General features: G+C 48.2%; 1 protein-coding gene across 2 annotated transcripts in view; it reads right to left on the bottom strand.

Moving 5' to 3' along the window:
• The window catches only part of PEMT (phosphatidylethanolamine N-methyltransferase), a 64,855-nt gene extending 40,084 nt beyond the window's left edge, over nt 1-24,771 (bottom strand). The window contains exons 1-2 of one of the 2 annotated variants that reach the window (XM_034783895.1): nt 24,664-24,771; nt 15,953-16,068 (exon numbers count right to left, since the gene is read on the bottom strand). In XM_034783895.1, the coding sequence (XP_034639786.1) occupies nt 15,953-16,068; nt 24,664-24,756 (209 nt within the window). In that variant the 5' untranslated portion in view covers nt 24,757-24,771. Of the gene's footprint in view, nt 1-15,952; nt 16,069-24,279; nt 24,339-24,663 lie in introns of those variants that run through there. The other variant, XM_034783896.1, reaches the window with a different exon arrangement.
• Between the last annotated feature and the right edge of the window lie 285 nt (nt 24,772-25,056).

Below are 25,056 nucleotides of genomic sequence, written 5' to 3'. Positions count from 1 at the left end.
GCCAGGAGGGCCGGACTGAGCCGCGCCGCACCCCGCCCCAGCCTACCTGCTGCCTCCCTGTTTCAAGCAGGGGAGGGGGAGGAGCAGGGGGCGGAGCGTTCAGGGGAGGGGGCAGAGTTGGGGCGGGGCTGAGGGCAGGGAAGGGGCGGGGTTGGGTCGGGGCCGGGTCCCCATGGAGTGTCCTCCTTTTTAAAAACTAAAAGATGGTAACCCTATCCTTGTGCCAGTCAGATGGAGGTGCTCTTCCTACAGGGACATAACACACTGACTTCCCAGCCCTGCTGGAAAGTGGCTGGTTCAGAAGTGAGGAACTGAGCTCAGAACCAACTCAGACTCCCCATAGAGCAGTATGTGCTCCCCTAACTATACATCTGTGTTGGGGGAAGGAGGGAGGCAAGGTGCCCATTTACTACCATGCTGTGATTTAAACAGCCCTGAATTAGCATTCAGATATACTCTCCTATGCAAAAGAATCAGGTACACAGCTGCAGATGGAAAACACAAAGTGGTCATGTGGGCATCTTCTAACATTACAAGCTAACGCTTGTACCTTCACATATTGCATCTTATCATCTCTTCCGTCTTCTGCCGCTTTCATCTCCTTCCTGCTGTTCCGCACAGCTCAAGGTCACTCCAAAACTCTCTGCAATGGTTGCAATTATCTGACAGGCTGGTTACTCACACCCAGGTGGAAGGAGCAGTATTAGCAGGAGTACGTCAGCAAGTTACATCAAACAGAACATCTCAACCAGGTTTGTCATCTACCAGATCAAATATTTTGCCCATGGCAGACAAAGGGAATAGGCCCGACAGAAAACATTATATGCAGCACCTCTTTCCACTTACAACCTGGGTGGAATATTTGTGTGCATAGATCCAAGAACGGCTCCTACCAAAGTCAATGCAAAAACTGCCACTGGCTTCAACCGCACCAGGATACGGCCGAGCAGCCGAAGCATGGCCTCGGGGCAGCTGGATCAAAGCAGGCTAGTAAGGCCGGGTGTGGCCAGTTTGTCTTAAATGATCTGCACAAACCTCAGAGTGAGACAAGGAGGACGACAGCAAGAAAGGGACACAGCCCACAGCAAAGAGCAACCTCTTGTCATCTTGCCCGCTCACGCTCCGATGCTGCTCGCCTCAAACTAAAAGCACGTTTGCCTTAAGCAGAGTACTATACAGCCTATGAAAGCAACCCTCTAGGGATGCTGCAGGACTCTTCAGTCATGCAGATGTTTGCAGACTAGGTCGCTAATGTCTTTGCACAGCATTAAGGGCCTGCCCCTTAGCTGCGCTAGGGCCTGTCTACACTGCTCTGGCAGGCAAAGAGGTATCAAAGTGGGCAGGAAAGATCCTCTCGGTGCAGGGAGCCTCTCTGGCCAGCGCAGAGCTAGTGTCAAGGCTCTGCATGTCTTAGTCCCAGTCCCCAGCATAAAAGGTGCATTGGGAGCATGGCTAGAGCACACTGCACTAAGGTTATTCTCTGCTTCCTAAAGCTTATGTTACAGCAACCACAAGGCTGCTCTAACTTACACTGGGGACCCTGCGTGGCCCCAGAGTACAAGGAGCACAAAGGTGGCTTAAAACACAAGGATGAGGGAACTGACAATCAGACCTCAGGTCTTTCCAGCCACAGCCAGCAGGTGATGTGGTTTGTTTTGGCAGGGTCTGCCCCTCCCTTACCGTTATCTCCAAATGATCTCAACCTTTCTTTTCATGCGCGGATACTCATGCAAACATCAGTTCCTCTAATCAGCATGTCTGCTTGGTCCCCTGGTGTTTAGCTTACAGCTCAGAGGGACGTGTTTGCACTGAGATAATGGACTGTCTTCCCCTGTAGTAAAGTTTTATATCTTCCTACACAGAATCTCTGTTTGCATTATACATGATGACCACAGGACTTTTCTGAATTGGTAAATAAACCTTTTAAGCATTTATTAACTTGCGCCATGACAATCGACACACAGCCTTCGGCAACTCTAATCATTTTTGCATCTATGACATGACGTTGGCAGCTGCAAGACAATCTTATCGCACTATCCGGTACCCTTGTTGTGTGGGTAAGGCACCAGCCAATCACCCTTCATTTGGATGAAAGAAAAGTAGTAGATGCATCATTAAAATGACCCTTTTAACATACATCTCTGCAATGCTCCTTGCACCATTTGTCTTGGACGTGTCAACTTTACAGTACCAGCCCAGTGTCCTACCAAAGCACCATGTCATCTGTTACGAGGAGGAGACAATTAACTCCATGCTGTGTCCAGATAAGTTTGAAATCCATTGCAAATAGGAACCCTATGACCCTTCTTGCCGTAAACCCCATGATCTGAGAACTTCCCCCTATTTCATGCAGTCAGGGCAGGGAAGGAGGGTGGATCACCACTGAAGTGGGCCCTGGGCATGACCCCAAAGCACATGCATGGAGGCCCAGATCCACTGACCTAACAGCCGTCTACCTATCTACTGTGTGCATTTCTAAAGCCCGGATCACCGTGGGATCCGAGCACCTGACCGATCAGAAGGATTAAGAAGTCACTACTGCTTTTTGATGGAAGAACATGTTCTGTGGCACTGCTTGAATGGCACGGGAGAGGAAGCTGCATCCCTGGGCCACTTTTCAGCAACTCTTATAAAGGGAAGGTCTGTGTACAGAGGTGAGTTTTGCATTGCACTCTGGGAGTGGTGAGGTCTCAGCTGACTCGACCTCTGGCAGAAGGTCGCGCACAGCTAAGGACCCTCCATAAAGAATGCCCTGTCTCAGCCCCCAAGAAGATCCATCCTGGGCTCTGCCAGCTGCAGCCTACATGTAGATCAGAGCACACTCAGTGCAGCCTAATGCAAGAGACTGTCTGGACTGTCCCAGTGGATCGCAAGCTGTAATCCGTGGAGCAGTGATGCACTGACTGGGGGTATACAAAGTGCTGGCAGGTCTCCTGGTTCCGGCTTCTTCTTGTTTCCACCTGCCGGACTGCATTTCCAAAAGCCAAGCCTGAGACATTCAATACTTCCCCAATTTTAATTTTTCCATACAAAGAATTGCTGCGGGGGGGAGGGGTTGGTGGATTGCATCAGGGTCTGGCCAACTAGGACCAGCTACTGGCCTGCTTCCCTGCTAACTCTGCTGCTAGGCAACTAATAGGCCCAGCTGCACTGATCTGGAACTGCCTGATTAATCGTAGCACCTGCCTGGCTGCAGGGCCAGCAGCCTGGTTTATAAGCCCAGCAGCAACAGCGGAGCACTAGCTGCTCAACGTGCTCCTGGCCTGCTCCAGTCCCAGCCCCAGTCTGTACCTGCCCCTGCCCTAGCCCCCACCTCTGTCCTGGCTTCAAACTCCCTCAGTTACGCCTCCTGATCGCCATTCCAGTTAACCCCTTGGCTCCACTTCAGGACTGCCCCTTGAATTCAGCTCTAACTCAGAGGCCTGATGCTTGCTCCAACCATTAGGCAAGACTGCCCACAACTTGGTCGTTGTCAGGTTGCACAATTGCAAGTGGGAGGTGAGTTGTCCATGAGTCAGTCTCCGAAGATGTGGTCACCGTGGTGGGAAAGGTTTCCGGAACCCCTTGCCTAGCCCACAGATGTCCTTACAAATGAACCCTACCATAAGAAAGCAACATGTGCAACCAACTGATTAGAGTGTGTTACAGTCCCCCCCAGCCCTCCCATGCCTGATCAGCACAGGATAGGAGTCTGTTATAGCCACAGCTAGTGACCACTGGCTCAGCAGCCGCTCCTCCTTTTAGTTCTAGTTCAATCTCTGCTGTGTCAGCCAAGATGGTGGCTGTCACATAGGCAGATGTGCTAGAGGGGGATTATTTGACTGTTTCAATCAACAGAAAAAAGAATTTGGGGTCAGGAAGGAATTCCCCCCCGGGGCAGATTGGCAGAGACCCTGGGGGTTTTACACCTTCCTCTGCAGCATGGGGCATGGGTCACTTTCAGTTTTAAATTAGTTTAAATGGTGGACTCTCCCTGTAACTTGACGTCTTTAAACCATGATTGAGGGCTTCAGTAACTCAGCCAGAGGTGAGGGGTCTATTATAGGAGTGGGCGGGTGAAGTTCTGGGGGTGCAACGTGCAGGTGGTCAGACTAGATGGTCCCTTCTGACCTTAAAAGTCTCTGAGTCTATAAAACTGAAGGCACTCTCCAATAAACTTCGGTCTGGAGAGGCTGCATAGAGTACAAAGAAACAGTGCTGCACAACACGTTTCTGTAGGTTGTTATGGATGGGGGGTTTTAAATTAAGAGCCCAAGGTAACAGGCCCAGTTCTCCCCACCTGTTCTCTTAAGAGAGACAAGCTCATTGAGATGACCCATCTGTTGCTCTGCACGCGACGCTAACTTTGTGAGCTAAAACAAATGGACTAGAAATAAACTAACAAACGAGGTGTGAAATTGCAGAGACTAAAGCTCATAAAGGTGGGAATGATTTTCAAACTTGTGCCGGACCAGGAGTACAAAGACATCGAAAGCACGAATAAAGCTGGTTTCGGCTTATGGGAAAGGAAGGTCTCTCCTACAGGTTCCAGAAGGGAATCTAGTCAGGTACAGAGGGAACAAACACCAAGATTGTCAAGAATAGAAGCTTGAAGCTAGGCTCCTAAATCCCTATTTAGGCTAGTGAAATCAGTGAGCTGATTTTCAAAAGGGGCTCAGCACTCCCTGTTGATCAGGCCAGCCCCCTGAACTGCACTCAGAAACCACCTGGAAGCCTGTACAGTCTCCAGAGCAGAACTGCGACATGATGCTCCGGATGTGTGACTCTCCACCAGTTAACTGGGCACTGAAATCTGCACTAGTTGAATCTTCAGGTCTGACTAGGGTGACCAGACAGCAACTGTGGAAAAAACAGGACAGGGGGTGAGGGGTAATCGGTGCCTATAGAAGAAAAAGTCCCCCAAAATGGGACTGTCCCTATAAAAATGGGACATCTGGTCATCCTAGGTCTGACCCCATGTTGCTGCAGTAACAGCCCTGTGCGAGCACCTTCCTTTGGAAGATCTCCAGGGCCTAGTCAAAAAGGCTGGGTTGCTGCTGTGAGAATGAGCACTCCCCACTATCTGCCCCACAAATTTTAGCCACCCTCTCAAAACAGAGAGCTAATAATGGTCGTGAAACAACTGGACAAAGGACGGCAGAGAGCATCACCAGAGGATGTCTCTGCACGATCGAGCAAGATTTTTAATAACTGGAAAGCCTAGGCAGAAGTGGGAGGTTATTTAGGGAGATTATGCAAGCTTTTCTTCCCTGACAAAGGTTTCAGGTGCAGCAAATATGGAAGCGGCTGTAATGATACTGACACAAAGCAGTCCTACTACACAGGAATAATTAGACTGGCAGCGAGCGCTCCTCTCATCAACGGGGGCCGATTGTGGTAGAAGATCCAATAATTCACTAGCAGTGAATGCTGCGACCAGCAGCGTCACCATAGCAGACGGTTTCTTCCTGCCTTTACCATCAACAACTCCTTTGTCCATCATTTTCTTCCCAGCTTCTTCTCACTGATAACTACTTAATGTTTCTAACAGCATCTGCCTGCATATTATTTAGGTCAGTATGTAACTCCTCCCGGGGGGTGTGGACAATCGCAGCCCACAAGCCCATTCATATCTACTATTTCTACAAGGAACCCTAAAAAAAAAAAGGTCTCTTTTCGTTAAAGTTTGCTCCCCTTGTTTGTTTGACAGCACTGCGTATACGGACAGCTTCTCTGTTTTGCTGGCAGTCAGTTACACTTCCTATCTCATGCCCTAGCACAACAAAATTGGGACAGATATTGCAACTCGCATACAGAAGTTTTGGGGGAATATATTGTATTAAGGTTATGAATGGTTTATGTATCACTGCAGGCCAGGGATTGTACACAGCAACGGGGGGGAAGGGTTGTTTTTAGCTCCTCCAGGAACTCAAAACAGTGGGGGGTGATTAAGGTGAATCACGCAGGTTGTAAATGCCTCCTGAGAGGTACCTCACCCTGGGGAGTCTTGCATAGACTGGTTCCAACTGGGCTTTCCACAGACCAGCGGCCAAAGAGAGGGCTTTCAGCATAAAAGGGCTGTGTTTAAACCAACTCAGGGCCTTTTTCCTGATCCAGCCAACGGACAGGACCTCCGGTTAAAGGGTCGTCCCAACCCATGCCAAAGGACTGGAAAGATTCTGGCCTCCTCGAGTTCCATAAGACACCTCTGGTAAGCATGTACCATGCATCTAGGAACTTAGAATTTTTTTTTTAATGTTTTCTCTGTGATGCTTTCACGTTAAGAACAAAGACGCTGTCTCAGAAAGAGCCGTGGGGTAACTTGTAACTGCAGGCAATGCACTGTTCATAGCGCTCGGAGAGAAAGCAAAGCACAGCCACTGGTTGTTAGGTAGTTTGGCTTGCTAGGCATCCTGCAGGGTAATGCAGCCTTAAACCCTCCCAGCCAGGAAGGAGACAGATGAGAGTCTCCACTCAAGAGGGGTGATGGCAGGGAGCACAGGTGCCGACCCCCGCTCAGCCCCAGGTCCCATCTCCACTCCACCCCTTCCCCCAATGCCCGACCCCTGCCCTGCCTCTTCCCACCCCCTCCCCGAGCGCACCCTGTCCCAACTCCTCCCCCTCCCTCCCAGCACCTCCTGCACGCCGCAGAACAGCTGTTCCGCGGCATGCAGGAGGCGTGGGGAGGGAGGACGAGGAGGAGGAGTTGATCGCCGCGGGCTGCTGGCAGGTGGGAGGCACTGGTGGGGGGAGCTTGGCAGCCCTGGAGCACCCACGGAGCCGGCGCCTATGGCAGGGAGATAGAAACCTTAAGTGGGTACCTTTGAGGGACCATGGAGAGGGAATACAGGTGCAGGTACCCTGAAGTGTGGCAGACATCACTCTCTCATGTCCTGCTCTAGGAGGTGCATTCAGCGCTCCTGGATACTGTTCCCCCAAACCTTGCAAGACTGTATTTTACCAGCAACGGCAGCAGGGGAGGAGCGAAAGCCTTATCAAATGTGTCTGTCAGAGGAATTTTAAATACTCCTGCCCAGTGCTCTTTAAAGGGACATGCATTTTCAAAAAGTAGCCCATTTAAAAGAAATTCAAGTTGACAGTGTCTGTTTAAATGATACCACAGGGCCCAATGTTAGATCATCTGATTCCCCCCAGGTTATTCATTCACACCCGGGGTGGATCATGAATCATCAGCACTTCCAGCAGTGACAAATTATCAACCTACTTCTCAGAGAAAATCACCTGCATCGGAGACGGCTTCTCAGGAAAGCAGGAACCGCGTATGAGACGTCGGCCCAATAACACATCTCTTTGAATTCAGCCCGCTCGCAACAGGAAGTCCTAAAAGCAGGGCAGGAAAAGAGAGGCATCCCTTCCATGCCCTTCTTGGGCAATGAGAGAGCAGAGAGCAGCTGGGGCACCTGCCTACCAAGACAGTCAGTCTGCCCTTTGAGGAGAGAGATAGACCATCCCCCTGCAATCCAACCCGGGCTTAAGAAACAATCACCCAATGCAACCATCCTCTCCCTAGTGTCTAACCTCCCATTCCTGAACGAGCTAATTGAGCAGCTCGCCAAGGCTCACCTCCAGCTCTATCTAGACACGGCCAATATCCTGGACTTCTCCCGATCAGCCCAGGGCATGGAGCGGAGCTGGCACTGATGGCACGGGATTTCTCCTCTGGCCATGGGCATCCAATACTCATTGCTAGACTTCTTAGCAGCATTTGAGATGGTCAATTATGCAACCCCGCTGTCCTGCCTGAAAGACATGGCAGGGGTTGGCAAGATCCCATTAGGATGGCTTCATTCTCCTGGAACTGTCAAGTTCAGGTGAGAAACTCCAGCGTGCAGGAGACAGGGCTCGACAACTGGCTCACAGATCTGGAACTCCTTCCCAGAAGACATCAAGATGGCCAGGAACCTTAGTGCCAGCAGAGGAAAACGTAAACCCCACTTACTTTGCCCAGCCCCCACACCATAACACTACATCCAAAAATAAATCACAACATAAACCACCAAAATCCGGCCTCTGATAGCCAGAGAAGTCTCTCTCTTTAGGTGTGCATGTTCACTTCATAACTTTGGGAGGTGCTCAGATACCATGGTGATGGTCACGGCATAGAAACCAAGAGTGAGAGAGGAAAGTAACTGGGACTTTAGCATACATATTCAGAAAGCACTGCAAAAAGAGAAACTAGAGGGATCAGGTGACAGCACTGGAGGGAGACTGTACTGAGTCCACACAGGGGAAAGATATGAACAATTAGGCTAATACACTGGAGAGTCATTTTAGACATAAATTAAGAGGAGAATAAAGGCTTGTCAAGACAGGTACTCTTAGGATAAATGTTGCAAACCTCTGGGGTGGCCAAACAACAGAAGATCAGAAAAGGTTTTTACAGGTAAGAGAGGCACTGCGAGAACAAAGAACTTTGATCATGGAGAATTTTAATCTAACAGCAATAACAATTGCACAAAAGCAATTAATTCTCTTACGCAGTTTGCTAAACAGTTCCCTTGGTCAAAGGCCCTCCTGAAGCCATTTCCAAGAAATGAGCTGAGTTTGATAAAGAAGGTTCCAGATAGGAAGCACCTACTGTCTAAGGTGCACAATATATTTAGACCCAAGATATTCATTTCCAACTCCACTGAAGACACACAAGGCTCTCGTTGCTTTTCATTGTCCTCTCTTGTCCAGTGCAGCAAGATTTATTTCCAAGACTGGAGGAAAAGCGAACACGCTGCAAAGCTTTTATTTTAACCGCTTGTGCTTTCTCCAGGGATGCTCTGTTCCCTCCCCCTGGCTCTGAGAGAGTCTTTTAAAACTGCAGTTAAAATAAAAAACCGCAGCTATCGAAAAAATTAACACCTGGTGGAGTCCACAGTTCATTCTTGCTCACAGACACCACTTACCCACATAAGACATTTGATGGATTTGTTTGTTAAATGGCTAGCATTACAGTCTCAACCTGGCACCTGAAACCACCACCAAAACCCCCCAAACCACAAGATGTTCTCTTTTGGCTTCACTAACCACCGCCAAAGATTCTGGACTAGGAACCTGCCCTGTAATTTATTTAATGCATGAGGCACAGTTTGCTCTTTACTAGTTAGATTGGCTCTGCCACGCTGAAGCAGACATGACTCAGAAAAAGAAAAGAAAGGAACAGCCAATGAACCAGCAAGACAGGGTTTTGCAGTCACTTTCCTGACATAATCAGCTGTTGAGATTACAGCATCTCCATTAGGCAACGGGGCACTGCTTCTGTTTTCACAATACAGGTTCGTTGCTCTTTTGCCATCTGTGCTCTGTAGTCTTTTGAGCTTGCTGATGTCTTTATATGTGCAGGGGCCAGGAATGAGGATTGAAGGCCATCATAATTTATCAGATTTTGAGCAAAGAAACAAAGGTCAGCATTTTCACTAGGGGCCCTGCAATGCTGAAAGCAGGCTCATTTTGGAGAAGTGATGGCTCTTAACAAAACTCATCTGCACACATCACCACCATTCTGACCCCACAGCTCTTGCTATTCAAGATTACCCGGCAGAGATCTATGTTTGGACTAGGGCAACTTTTGAACCTACTTTGGTACCAACTGAATGCAGAGGTTAAAATCAAAACCACACACATACAAAAACATGGTCATCTTGGGAAGCAATGCAAATTAAAAAAAAAATTACTACAAGAGTAGGTCACTTAAGATGGACTTGATCCAGTGGATAAGTCCATGAGTCATGAAACTGGGTTGCTGCCGATGACCTGCTGTGTGACCTTGGCCAAGTAACTGCATCTTTCTGTGCCTCAGTTTACCTCCTCTGCAAACCAGTGATGACACTTCCTCGCCTTTGTAAAGTGCTTTGAGATTTTCAGATGAAGAGCACTATATAAATGCTACGTATTATTGCATAATTGGACAGAGACATACATTAGTTCAGTGTAACATTAGTGATATCCAGTAACTCGGCTGTCCCATAGCTAGGTCTTCACTCAGGGATATAAAGCCAGGCACTTCCTTCAAGCCTTCACTATGACCTGCGTGGTGATTTGGGGACTGTGTCTAGGTACTGCTTATGAATTCTAGGTGATAGTGGGAACTCCCCATGTATCTGTGTCAGACTGAAAACTCTATTTTGATTGTGAGGCTAGCCTTTGCCTCCACATTGAGCTAAAATCCACAGGAGGTAACAGGAGAAATTCTTGCACCCAGCACAAGGCTAGCAATAACAAGGTCGTTAAACTTTGACAATCATCCATTCAACTAGAGCACTTGGGGACAAAGAGATGGCTGCCACCAGGGCCGGCTCCAGCTCTTTTGCCGCCCCAAGCGGCGAAGCGAAAAAAAGATAAAGCCCTGATGGGCGGCAGCTCAGCCACACCCCTTGGTTCTTCGGCGGCGGGTCCTTCGCTCCGAGAGGGACGGAGGGACCCGCCGCTGAATTGCCGCCGAAGACCCGGACGTGCCGCCCCTTTCCACTGGCCGCCCCAAGCACCTGCTTCCTTCACTGGTGCCTGCAGCCGATCCTGGCTGCCACTCAGGCCCAGATTTTCAAGTCTGAACTCCAGAGGGGGAAGCTACCTAAGCAACGGATCACTTGGAGAGGGATGCTGATCATTTGATGAGGCTGATTAGAGGATCACTGAACAAAGGGGACAGGAGGTTATAAAAGAGAGAGAGAGAGTCTTTCACCATTTTGAGAGCACGAGTGGAAGGGCATTGACTATAGGGTCAGAGTGAGAGACTCCGTCATTCAGAGGAGAAGCGATGAACTGGGGGAAAAGGATCCTAGACACCCGACAGGACTCTGACCTAAGCCCAAAGAGTGCTCACAAGAAGAGTGGTGAGGAAACTGAGGCTGGGAAACGCATGTAGGCATCTCTTATTTTTGTCTGGATCTGTTTATTTATTTTTTGTACTATCTAAAGTAAAGAGTAATTGTGTTCAGAACCTCTGCAAAGCCCACGTGTGGGCCTGTTTGCTTTACCTCTCATGGGCCCCTGAAGAGTTAAATTGCAAAGTGCCCATATAGTTGGAGCCCGAGGACGGGGTGTGCTCAAGCTACTGGGGAATCTAAGGGGTCAGCACTGGTCCTGGGGCAGGGCTGAGGAGAGGAGAAGAAATAGGGGACAACTGTAGTGAGGCCCCAGTTCAGGCCCCCACCAGGTCTATAATGTCTGTGTAAATACAGTGAAATGGGAGGGGAGGCCCTGTGAACATGAGGTACTACGGTCTCAAATTTCTCTCAATGGGCCTGCCTGGGAGCCTAGAACAGCTGGGCTGTGGGACCCAATTTCCTTGAAGGGGTAACAGACAGAAAGCCTGTGCCTATGTGCCAGAGAAGCCAGGGGAAAGATAGTGCTGCAGTCTAAGGGAAGGTTAGGAGCGTGCCGGACTAGAGTATGGGACCCGAACAACAGCCTGGTGAGTGTCCACAAAGGGAGCTCTGCCAAGGCTGTGCATGCCAGTGGTCAAGCCATGCCAACAAGTTTAGTAGCTGGCACAGCCTCTGAAAACGTGGAGTACTCCACCTCTGAACTGGCTGTTGTGCGTGTCAAAAACCAGATCATACTGCATCCCAGAAAGCCGGCAACCAGCTCAGCTGTGAAACTGGTTGGTGAGACCGTTCCCCTGTGAAATCCAGACTTATCTCCGTATTACATAAGCCGAATACACACATGACATTTTTTATTGCCTTAAATTCAATTATGGTCTAAACTAATTACAAGCTTCCCTACATGAGTTTCAGCAACGTGCGGTGGCCGTGAGGAATACAGGAGAGTGGGGGGCAGCAGGCAGTGTCATTTCTAAGAAGCAAAATCTGTTGAAACCATGTACGAATTCCACTCAGATTTTTATGCCATTGAAATTATCTGAAGTACTAACAAGCCATTAGTTCTGACCCTGGCATAACTGAATCTGGGAATTTAGTTCAGACCCATCTTTAATTACCGCGCTGCAGCTAAAGTGACTCTAATCTATCAACTCCTAGACAAAATGTGGCAAGGGGGACATCTGTAAGAATCTGTGTGTTACCTTCACTGAACTAGCATTTAAGGACATATTACCATAATGTACAGTATCTCATCCATTCTATATTATTAGCTAACATAGGCATTATCAAGGCTGATCTCAGAAAAGAGTTTAAACACCCTGCTTGCTAAATGCACAGGTAATCCCCACTCTTCTACACAGGAAATACTGTAACTTTTAATGAGTATGCATAGATTTGTTTCCTCTGGTCCTGAAGATTAAAAAATGCCTACAGCAGCAACTGTACATGCACTGTACTGTGCAAACAGATCACGATGAAGACCCTCCAATCATTCCAGTACGAAATCAGTTAGGGTAAATAACCTTCAGAGAGAGCAGAACAAGAAAACATGATGCTTAAAGGCTGCTAACAGAGATCATTTGATTCTAGTAATTAAACACAAAGCGGATTCTGCTTTCCTCCGTTTGTTTCAATACAGAATTCAAAACTTACCCTCCACACACGCATCCCAACCCATTGGTGAAAGGTGCTAGATGGATATCCTCTAGCCAGGCAACAGGGACGAGACAGACCACAACAGTGTGAGCTTCCCTAATCATCCTGCCTTTCCAGTGCACCTCAGTCCTAACCTAGAGGGATCATCTCTAAGAGCAAGAGGGTTTCTCATTTGCCATGCCATTCTTTGACTTTTCAGGTGACATTACCAGAGAGGAAGGCTGGTCCAATGATTAAAGGGCTAGCCGCAGATTTAGAAGACATGGGTTCAGTTCCCTGCTGTGCCCTTGGGCAATTTGCTTAGTCTCTTTGTGCCTCAGTTTCCCATCAGCAAAATGGGTGTATAGGACTGGAGCATAGGCAGTCTTGCCTAGTGGTCACTGCTGGGCTGGTGTCACCGAGTCAAGAACGGCCATGAGGCAGCAGGTGAACAGGGATCAGAGTAACTGCTAGCACCGGGCTCAAAAGACCAGGGTCAGAGACCAGAGATCAGAAAGCGAGGCAATGCAAGGTCTAGAGCTGCAGCAAACCAGAATGGCTGCATGGTTGCCCAGACAACTTCCCGGGGCACCCGCCAGGGTTCAATAGTAAGCGTGGGTCACACTGCAATTAAACACCCGCAACTGGCCCACGTCAGCTGACTCGGGCTCAGGCAAAGGGGCTGTTTCACTGCAGTGTAGACATTCCGACCCAGGCTGGATCCCAGGCTCTGGGACCCCATAAGGGGGGAGGGTCGCCACGCCTAATCTCCACGGTGTTCCTTGGATGTGGCTCTACACGGCCTCCTGGTGGCAACATGGGAACCTCAGCTGCCCCAGGCACCTCAGACCTGGGTTCTAGTGCTACAAGGGGGATAATAGCACCACCCTGTTGGGAAGTGCTCGAATACTGTGGCAACAGAGACCACATAAGTACTTAAAATAGCTCAGGGGAGGCTTTCAAAGGCAGTGGGATTTGGGCACTTCACTCCCATATGTTCCTTCAAATGTCTCAACCTTAATGTCCATTTTATCAGGGATCTTTGCCACTGAGAGAGAAGCCACCAACTCATTTAACGCGCTGCAGTTGGATGAAAGGTGTTGCATACCCAGGGTCATCCCTAGGGGTTGGCGGGGCCTGGGACATAGGCGCAGAGTTTCTAATCTGCCGGGGGCATGCTCCCCCCCACTCCACCCCATCCCCACCCTGCTTCTTTCTTCCCCCGCCCACCTCTTCCTGCCCCCACCCCTTCCCAACCCAGTTCCTTCCCCTCCCCCGAGCACGCTGCGCCCCCTTTCCTTTCCCCTCCCCCCAGCACCTTCTGATGCCGCGAAACATCTGATCTGCGGCAGGTGGTAGGCGCTGAGAGGGAGTGGGAGGTGCTGATTGGCAGGGCCCACTGGCAGGCAGGAGTGCTAGGGGGAGGGAGAGGTTCTGGTAGGGGCGCTCCTCCTCGGCCCCCCCCCACCCACCGCTCTCCTCCTCGCTGTCTGCCCACCCACCTCCCCAGCCCCCCTCCCGCTCACCTCCCCATTCGCCTCCTCAGCCCACCCATCTCCCACCTCACCTCCCCACCCGCCTCCTCGCAATTTTTTCAACGTGCGGCCCCCTCCCAAAGCACGGGGCCTGGGGCGGTCACCCCAATTCGCCATACCCCAGGGGTATCTCTGTGCATACCTGCCAAGGACCCAAGCGTCAGTTATTCTTTACACCACTAAAGCACGTAAAGTGCACCATGGGTGTTTTCCAAACACCAAGGAAGCCCCCGCCCCGGACAGTTGGTGCTTTATTTTGGGGTTTTTTTTAAACAGATGGATACATTGAGAAGTTAAGCAACTTGTCAAGGATCAAATAGCGTGTCAGTGGCAATCCACTGCTCCTTCTCAACGCCACTTCATGTAATCACATGTTCGTAACTTGGACTGGATTCCAACCAGTGAGTGAAAGGTAAAAAGCTCCATATTGCTAAATGCCCGGCCCATGGACATGCCTCCCAAATGAACAACATCTAACATGATATGAAATGATTCCTTTCAGCCTAGCAGGGTGGGTTGTTTCCTATTAGGCATCTAAGCTCTCACAAAGTCCTTATATTTCTCCAGTTAAGCATTTCAATCGCAGGCAGAATTTATTGAAATATTTCAGCATTAAGCCTCCATGTGATTAGATTATAAAATCTTTTAATTGGAGGCAGCTGAGAAATAAAGGAAGCTAAAAATGCTTCAACAATCCTACCAGGAAAGGAAGCATCACGCCGGCACATACTCTATGTATCTGGGTCTATTTAGTCAGCTGCAGTAGCATATGTACTAAAGAAGCAACTTCAGATTTAAATACATATAGAGCCACAAAGACCATGGATGTAAACTTTGTGGGCCGAATTTTCCATTGCATTGCCTTTTTATGCTGCTCCACTGGGAAGGGCGTGGATAAAATTGGGCCACCTCTCCCTGCAATGCCCCTTTGGACCCAGCACTGTGCAGGGGAGAAACTCCCCGACACACACGCACACTCTGGGGACACTAGGACCCAGCTGTTGTCATCTCCCCAATTCTGCCATTTCAAATCTAGCCCAGGCTGCTGGTCCCCCAAAGTTGATACAACCTAAGGGTGATACGTGGTGACCCACGGGAAATAAGTTGGTGATCTCAGCCAGCAGCGCCTAGTCGACCTGCATTCAGATCACAGAGCCAGAAGCACCTTTGTTTGGACTCGGAGTCTCCTCAGAAAGACCCCCACAGAGAGAATGAAGGTCTTGCTGGGGCAGTATGGGAAAACCTTGTCCAGGCAATGCCTATGCCACACCTGTTCTGCGCCTGCAGGACTTTACTCTCCAAACACCAGCAGTCCGGCATCTTTGGCCAGTATCCAGTTCATGAAATAGTAATATAGAAAATAAAACTTACAAGGAACTGTATAATGCTCTTTTTAAAAATAATCTGCTAGTTATCAATCACGATCAGGTCAGTGGAAAGACATAAGAAATCTATTGATCTTACATATGTATAGGTTAGGGCCCCCTTATCGTAATATCTGAACGCAATTTTTAATGTATTTACCCTCACATGCCCCCTGGAGGCAGGGCAGGACTGTTGGCTCAGGTGTACAAACAGGGAACTGAGATTCAAAGCCCAGACCCCAGGCTTGTACTCAAACCACTGGGCCATCCCTTTTCTCTGTAGAACAGGGACACAAAGCAAGAACGTCTGAACCTCAGTGACTGATACAGTTAAATGAGGCCACCTTGAAATATTTCTGATTTTCCTATTTACTCCCCACCCTTCCCGCCTTGGAAATAGAAATATTTTTGTTTCCATCTTTGATTTTATTTTTACCTTAGTTGCGGCAAAAAAAGGGGGCTGGGCTTGGCTCCGAAATTTGGCGGGTTTGGCATAATAGGCAAATGGCTTTTCAAAGGGAGGTGGGGCAGGATGTAGCCAGCCCTGTTTCCATAGTCACTAGCCCAATCCCTGCTTTAACCTGAAGTGATAAAATAGGCTCCTTACCAATGGCTCCGTATAAAGTTAAGCAGCAGGATGACAGCGCCCAGGCAGTAACATGCAGTGTATGGAGAGCCACAGACTCTACTGAGAACTCGGGTTTTGTGTTCCCATCTTGCTACCTAAACGAACAAAAAACAAAGGGCGTTTGAGGCAGTGAGACACATGTTGCGGTTATTTATTTTAGTGCTGACAGAGCTACCCCCATAATAGACACCGCCTTTTGATAAGAACTAAAAAGTACCGGAAGCAGAACGATCATTCAAGAATTGATTAGAAAGGAGCAGAAGATATTGAACGGACTTGGCTTAAATAGAACACATTAGAGAACACCCCTTTCTAAATTCTGTAACCCTCTTGGGAGCTACCTTAAACCCCAGTAGTGTATACATTTTTCCATCAGGTTAGAACCTCAACGACTTGTTCACAGGGAAGCCAGGAATAGAAAGTCTAAAATACACTAGCCAGGACTGTTGCTACTGTGTAGAGCGGGGAAAATATTACGGTAGTATTTTCTTTTTCTGCTGTTCCTTGTTCATGCCAATCCTTCCATATTTTCTCAGTTCTTTTGCCCTGGATCAGATAAGCCATGGCCCAGTTTACTACAATTCCTTGCCTGCTCCCATACTTTATTTTGGCTTTTGAAGCCATAAGAAGATACAAACTCCAGGCCTCACAAACTAAAACTCTTGACACTAGAGGAGCGAGGCAGTGCTGAGTGACTGAGTTAGGTCACATGAAATGAGCTTGTACATCTGGGCTTGGGCTGTGCAAAGGAAAACACAAGCAGTCAAGAGGAGGAAATTCAGGTTGTACAGTTTCCCCTCCCAGTTCTGGCACCTGACTCTGTTCTAAAGCCCACTGAAGTCAATGGGAATTTTTCCACTGACTTCAAAGGCTCTGTATTGGGCCCCGACCCTGCTGAGGTATCGCTCCCACAGGTTGATCCTCTGCAGGGTAATTCGAGACGGAGTTCAGTGATCTGATGCCAGATGTACATTTTATCTCAAACTCCTGTGAACCTATAGATTCCTTAAATGACAGTTACACACTGGTTTACCTCTGCACGTCCATTGTGCCTTTGCCTGTTTGTGATTCCCAGTTTTAATCACTGGGGTCTTGTCTATTCTCCTGTGTCATCTTTGTCCATTGCTATCTAGGACCATTACATGATAGAAGAGAAGAGATTTAGAAAACATGATCTATAAAAAAAGGTTGAAAGAATTGGGCATGTTTAGTCCAGAGAAGACTGAGGGGGGGGACATGATAACAGTCTCCAAATAGGTAAAGGGTTATAGAATATCAGGGTTGGAAGGGACCCCAGGAGGTCATCTAGTCTAACCCCCTGCTCAAAGCAGGACCAATTATTAGACAGATTTTTGCCCCAGATCCCTAAATGGCCTCCTCAAGGATTGAACTCAAAACCCTGGGTTTAGCGGGCCAATGTGCAAACCACTGTTTTAAAGAGGATGGTGATCAAGTGTTCTCCATGTCCACCAAGGGTAAGACAAGAAGGAATCGGCTTAGCTTACAGCCAGGAAGATTTAGGTTGGATATTAGGAAAAACTCTCTCACTATAAGGATAGTTAAGCACTAGAACAGGTTACATGGGAGGTTGTGGAATCCCCATCATTGGAAGCTTTTAAGAACAGGTTAGACAAACACTTGTCATGGATAATCTAGCTATTTAGTGTCGGTCTATCTTAAAATGATACAGCAGGACAGCTGCTTTGCTGTAGTGCTTCAGTGTAGACAGTACAGCAATGGGAGGGGTTCTCCCGTCACAATCCACCTCCTGGGTCTGCAGAAGAATTCTTCCATTGACCTGGCACTGCCTACAGCAGGGGTTAGGTTGGCATAGCTACATCTCTCGGGGTGTGAATTTTTCACAATGCTGAAAGACGTAATTATGCCAATATAAGTTGCAGTGTAGACCAGCCTTTAATCTTGACTCTGCACACAGGGATGGAGTTAAGGACCTCTTGACCGTAGATGATCCTTCCAGCCCTACAGGTCCAAGATTCTATTATATGTTTTTTGTTAGTAATGGTTCTGTATTCATTCACGCGCAGCCACACATGCACAGTGTATCCCTGGATGATGAATTAACACCCAGTATAGCACATTCTGTTTTCAATTTCCAATGATTTCTGAGGCAGCACAGATGCAATGAGGCTGTATAGACAAACAGACGGCAGGATCCCCGGCCCAAAGATCTTACGATCTAAAGAGCATTGCCCCTGACTCACCTGGGAATTCATCAATGAATCACCAATGGGAATTTTTTCCAGTGACTTTGACAGAATTTGGATCAGGCCCACACACACAGGATGGATACCCGCCCGATTCACGAACATACAGATAACTGTGTGTTTGCGAAGTGGCTGCAGCTACGTCAGTGGCACATTTAGGACCAAATTCACCTGTAAAAAGGGAATGCCGCGCCATTGATTTCCACCAAGTTTCACCAGGGCTGAACATGGCCCGCCTTGCATGTGTCTTGTAACTCCATCTACGTATATATTCTAGGTGTATTTGATAAATGACCAGTTCTTAGAAGTAGAGAGGAGGGAATTTGGAAGGCAATGCTGGTCCAAAAGCACAAAGTGCGACCTCTTGCGAGTGAGGCAGACTTTGCCAGGTGAAGAGATGCAACACTCAGATAAGCAGGGCACCAGTTTTGCATGCCAAGAGTTGATTCAATTAGTTATGCAACGATTGTCCTGAAATTACAGCTCCCCTAATGACTGAGAAATCAGATTTATAGTCTCTTGCTTGCTGGTATAAATAGTTTGTATTTTAAATTGAATTTAAAGCATAGTGCGTCACGCTGCTGCTAAAAAGGGATCTGCTGTTTGAATCTGTCCAAGGAAGAAACAAGGTCGGATGAGTTACCGCCTTTTGAATTTTTTTTTAAAAAAGGGACCACAACAGATGATTGAGTCATGGGGGGAATGTAGCTATATGTTGGTAATTTATGCAAACTTCCTAATACTGATGCTTTTGGGGATTGGTCCTGCTTTGAGCAGGGGGTTGGACTAGATGACCTCCTGAGGTCCCTTCCAACACTGATATTCTATGATTTCAATGGGAATTAGTCTGGCTGCACTCAATTGGATTGTGACTTGAGGCTTATTTTGGAAGCTTTTAACACATCCACAGAGTACCTTCACTCAGGGAGTAGGTCAAATGCAAATCTGAACACACACTTTTCCTACAGCGCCTAGATTGGCACGGCTGCCCCTGCTGGATCAGAGTGGAGTGCATCAATTAGTCTCTCCTGAAACACAAATCTTTGGAGGTCCACCGAGATGACCGCGGTGGTCCCTTCTGGCCTTTACAAAACAAAAAACCCTCTGTATCTTTGATACATTTTCAATGAATTTCAGCTGAGAACGAACACCCAACCGGTAGATTTCCAACTCTTCAAAGTAGAGATTTTCTCTCGCTGTGTGTTTGCACATCACCTAGCACATTGAGGCCCCACCCAATTGTGTTGGGGGCCTCCAGGTGCTACCCCACTCCAAATAATAAATGATACAAACCACAAAAATTAACGTGAAGTGATTTGGAGTATACTAGATGACTATTACTTCTATAGCCCCTCCTCCTGCTGTCCAGATACCTCAGCAATACGGGGGTACGGAGTGGCTAGAAGGATCTTAAAAGTACATTAATTGCACAAATTCTCTGCTGCCAGGCCCTCTTTTACTTCGCTGCAGTCACAACCGCAAAGAATCTGACCCTACAGCTATAGTATCACAGTGCCCGTGTGAGGGCAGTAGCGAAGTCTTACAGATTGAATAAGGGGTTTTGTGACTTGCCCAAAAGTCACACAACAAAAGCTTGGGTGTAGACAACAAAATCCAGGTCTCCTCAAATTTAGGGTGACCTTGCTGTGTCACTCTGGGGGGGGTGTGAAAAATTCACACCCCTGAGAGACAGATTTAAGCCAACCTAAGCCCCGCTGTAGACAGGTCAATGGAAGAATTTAGCTACCGCCTCTCGGAGCGGTGGATTTATTACAGAGATGGAAGAAACTCTTCCGTCACTGTGATGAGTGTCTAAACCAGGGGCGCCAGAACACGGGAGGTCAGGGGAACAGGGCCCTCCCACTTTTTAACCAGCCATAAGGGCGAGCAACGCAGGGAGAGGGTGGAGAGGAGTCTTGGGGGAAAATGGGCAGCATGAGGGCAGGGCCCTTGGGGAGAGGAACCGTGTGAGAGCAGGGGCTCGGGGAGAGGTGGGGTGTGGAGAGCAGGGCCTTGGGGGCAGCGCAGTGGGGATGAGGCCTCAGAGGGAATGGGTGGCGTTGTGAGGGCAGGGCCTCAGGGGCAGGTGCCTGAACCGTGCTGTGGCCCCACACACACACTTTTAGGGTACTTCCTCTGCTCCTGGTCTAAACTATAGCCGCACAACCGCAGCGCTTCTCGTGGAAACATAGGCCAAGACTTTCACTACCTGGTAAAGCTTCCCCTGCTCTTGATAAGTCCAGTGATGACCAAAAGTTATTTGTGTAACATTTTTCAACACTCAGAATAAAAATAATTCAGTAGAAGTCTCTTGAAAGCCTGCTCTAGGGACCCATGTACTCTGTGTCATTTCTTGTTAAACTTTTTTACATTGACTAGAATAGCTTGCCGACGTTACAAGTAATCCAATGTTTCTCACAAGCCATGATTCATACTCGATTTGAGCCCTTTCCCAGCGATTTGTACAAATGCTCAAAACACAAGTAAAGGAAACAAACACACACCTCAAATGGCTTGCTTCTGAACAAGAAATTGATTTGGATTGCCTGGTCTTTTATAGGTGCAAAAATCTTATAGCATTTATTTCATAGAATCATAGACTATCAGGGTTGGAAGGGATCTCAGGAGGTCATCTAGTCCAACCCCCTGCTCAAAGCAGGACCAATCCCCAACTAACTCATTTAATTTGAGCAGGACTGTAAAAATCAGATTACAAATGTGACATCCACTTCAAAAGCAGCTTCAGCTCTCAAATTTGCTTAAACATTTAATCTACTGGAAATGCTATTTATTGCTTTGTGTGCACCACTGACAATATCCTTTCATTAATATTTAGTATTTGTTCCAGGGAAATGGATTTTATTCCATCATCCAAGCGAGTTGACTTTTAAATGTGTTACATTTTAATTTGCTCAGCCCCGGCTTTGAAATAGAGGCTTGGTTATATTTTGTGTGACTCCATTTTTATATTTGGTTTACCATAGATGTACAGCATGAAACCAGATGCCACTGAGCGTGAGAGATCTTTGGCATCTCTATGCTAATCCAGCTGTCTAGGTCCTTATCTGACCCCCCTTTCCACAGGATCAGAGCCCCTCACGATCATTAGTGAATTTAGCCTTACAATGCACCTATGAGGTAAGGAAGGATTAGCATTGTGTAGAAGCAACTACATCAATGCAAACTAGGTACCTTTAAGTTCACACCAGGAGGGTTTACATGGGGCAACCAGATTGCAACACAAAGTACAGCGCTCTACAGTTCACATCCCCATAGTCCAGACTGCGGTGCCTTGTAGACGAGGCCCAAGTGACTTGTCCAACGCCGCACAGGGAGCACGTGCCAGAGCTGGGAAGTAAACCCAGATCTCCTGAGACCGGAGTTCGGTGCTTTCACTCCAAGGCCACCCTGATGCCCATAAGGGACAGATGGGATGGCCTGTGTGTCTTAACGTGTTCTCCCATGGCGCGTAGGAAGCACCCTCTCCCGCTTGCAGAGGTGTGCTCCAGCACTCAGCACATGTAAGGAAAGGGGTGCCGGGATCTGTGGGTCTCCTGAGCTGGTCTCCAATTCATTCTGCCTCTTTACCTGGGCTTAGGGGAAGAAGAGTGAAGGGGGAGGATTTGTCCCTAGACCTAGCGTATATTGCATCATTCACTGGCAGGAGGAACTCTACCTACGTGGTGTTTAGGAAACAAGACACCAAAAACTCTTTTCACACCAGCAGAGGGGCCTTCCAGCTGACAGGCAGGTAAAACAAGCATAATTAGCATGATGTGAGTGTCATTAACATAATTTGTGATAACAAAAGGTTGCGAAGGGTTATTAAACTTCATGTTTCAGGCCATTCTCTAACTAGTAGACCCCAGGAGGAGACCCAGTGGGACGGTGGAGCAAATCACCCCACAACTGCCAGCTGCAGGGTTCTTACACCTTCCTTCGAAGCATCTGGTGCTGCCATTGTCGGAGACAAGACATTGGGCTAGATGGACTTTGGTTCTGATCCAGTTTGGCAACTCCTAGGCTCCTAAGCTGTAGTCAGTGCGACGGAGTTAAAATTATCAGAAGATCTACTGAGGGCTAGCCGCTCTTAGGTGGGTTAGCCCCAAAGAGAGGCAAAGGAGAGGGTTTGGGGGGTGGGATGCAGAGTGTCCTGCCGAACTCAAGGATCCTAGGGGATCTGCCAAAGATCAGAGCCACGCTGCCTCCAAGCCCCCCAGCGGTAGGGGAGCACAATCCCAGAAGTCATGCTGCCCGCCGGCAGATGTCATTCATGGATGGATTTAGTCTGTGGCAAGTGAACCCACAGGAGTCACGGCAGACTAAGTCCACTCTGACTTCCATATGGTTAGAGGGGAAGGCAGAAACATCTCTTTAAGGGCCCAATCTTCCGGGCCCTGCTACCTACACTGTGCAGGAGTAGAGGGCAGCATAGCATCTGAGTTGATCCTTGTAAATTAATAAAATCCTTGCAACTCTACCATAAGACCCCTAGCAAGGCACGGTTTGCTTGCCTGTACATCACCTGCACATAGCTCGTGAGTATCTGGCATTATCTTGCTCATAAGTCAAACACAAGACTTCAGTGCAAATCTGGGAGAAGGAATCAAGCCACCTGTCTGTGCTTGTGCTTTTTGTGGCCTAGAGAACGCCTATATCTGGCCATTCTGAACCCCCAAATCGCATGTGTGCTATGACAACAAACACTGATTTCTGCTGGATGGTTTCCTTGAATAATTCATTCCCCCCCCCCCCCCGAGTCTAGAGGGCCCAATGAATCAGCACATAGAATCATAGAAGATGAGGTCCCTTCCAACCCTAAGGAGGTCATCTAGTCCAATCCCCGCTCAAAGCAGGACCAACACCAACTAAATCATCTCAGCCAGGGGTTTGTCAAACCGGGCCTTAAAAACCTCTAAGGATGGAGATTCCACCACCTCCCTAGGGAACCCATTCCAGTGCTTCACCACCCTTCTAGTGAAATAGTTTTTCCTAATATCCAACCTAGACCTCCCCATTGCAACTTGAGACCATTGCTCCTTGTTCTGTCATCTGCCATCACTGAGAACAGCTGAGCTCCATCCTCTTTGGAACCTCCCTTCAAGTAGTTGAAGGCTGCTATCAAATCCCCCCTCACTCTTCTCTTCTGCAGACTAAACAAGCCCAGTTCCCTCAGCCTCTCCTCAGAAGTCACGTGCTCCAGCCCCCTGATTTTTGTTGCCCTCCACTGGACTCTCTCCAATTTGTCCACATCCCTTCTGTAGTGGGGGGCCCAAAACTGGAGGCAGTACTCCAGATGTGGCCTCACCAGTGCCGAATAGAGGGGAATAATCACTTCCCTCAATCTGCTGGCAATGCTCCTACTAATGCAGCCCAATATGCCATTAGCCGTCTTGGTAACAAGGACACACTGCTGACTCATATCCAGCTTCTCGTCCACTGTAATCCCCAGGTCCTTTTCTGCAGAACTGCCGCTTAGCCAGTCGGTCCCCAGCCTGTAGCCATGCATGGGATTCTTCCTTCCTAAGTGCCAGGACTCTGCACTTGTCCTTGTTGAACCTCATCAGATTTCTTTTGGCCCAATCCTCCAATTTGTCTAGGTCACTCTAGACCCTATCCCTACCCTCCACATGCTTTTCTCAAATGGCTGCTGGACTAAGAGAGGAAACGGGGCGTATAACCCATAACCACCCAGCAACAAACAGTGGTAAGTAGATGTCCACAGTAGGTCGGATTATATTTAGCCATGACTGTTACTGTGGACTGCATTAATAAATCACCCCACATGGTATCACTTAACTGATCCGACACCAATTCCCTCCCCTTGGACTTGTTCACTGACAAGGCCCGGCGGGCACACTTTCACGTAACTGAAGAAGGATTTGAGAATGAAATGGATACTCAGCCAGGACTGGACATTACTAATCCCTGGATGTTGTCAAAGTGACAGCTGTCTGCCGTGAGGGAATGGAAGCATTAGCAACGCTTTAACGAGACATCATTGGCAGCGGGAGACTCAACCAGCAGGAGCTCTTCTAAGTCTCTATCTACATTCATCACAGTTTGTGCCTACGACATCACCTGCACCCTCACACCAGGGGGTGTTCTCATCCATCGGCAAGAGTTCTGAAGGCATTTACTGCCCTGCCATCAGGACTCATGTTCCATTGTCAGCAAGAACGTGATCAGCAGAAGCTCTGGGCAGTCAAGGCAAGAAAAAAAAAAGAATAGAAAAAAAACGCAAATTAATTTGTACAACCTGGTAATTGTAGCTGCTATCTGTATGAAATCTCTAATGAGTTTATTTAAATATGTTCTCCGTGCAGATCATACAGGAATTATCAAGGTGTTTCTGCAGATGAGATATTGCCATGCAATTTTCGACGGACCAAGTGCTGATTAGGAGACATTAATTAGCTGCTTAAACAGTATTTGACTTGCTGTTACAATTAGCCATCATCTCACCTCAACAGTATTCCATAGTATAGTAGAAGAATAAACATCAAGAGCCCATCTGAGGGTCTGGTTTTCTGAATTAATCTTTTGGATTAAGACCATTCCCCTTTAGGTGCACGTCTGTCTCCCCCGGTGCCACTGAAAGAATGGACGCGAGAGGAAAAGAGCCAGATTGCCTTGAATGAAAGAGGGAGTTCATGTCCCTCTGACTTTCTAAAGGGACATCAGCTTTTCCAGCACATCAGATACAAATGACCGGTCTTCACCTCTTCCCCAGCCCCCGTCGACCCTTGTGCACTGCTGAGCGTCAACTCCCAACCCTGCCTCGTCAACCATGCCAGTCTTTACCATTCAGCAGTCCCATGCTTCCTCTAACGCAGAGGTGGGCAAACTTTTTGGCCC

Source organism: Trachemys scripta, chromosome 10, assembly GCF_013100865.1.
Source record: "Trachemys scripta elegans isolate TJP31775 chromosome 10, CAS_Tse_1.0, whole genome shotgun sequence".
Classification (NCBI taxonomy): Eukaryota; Metazoa; Chordata; order Testudines; family Emydidae; genus Trachemys; species Trachemys scripta.
This window is presented reverse-complemented; position numbering and strand designations above follow the sequence as displayed.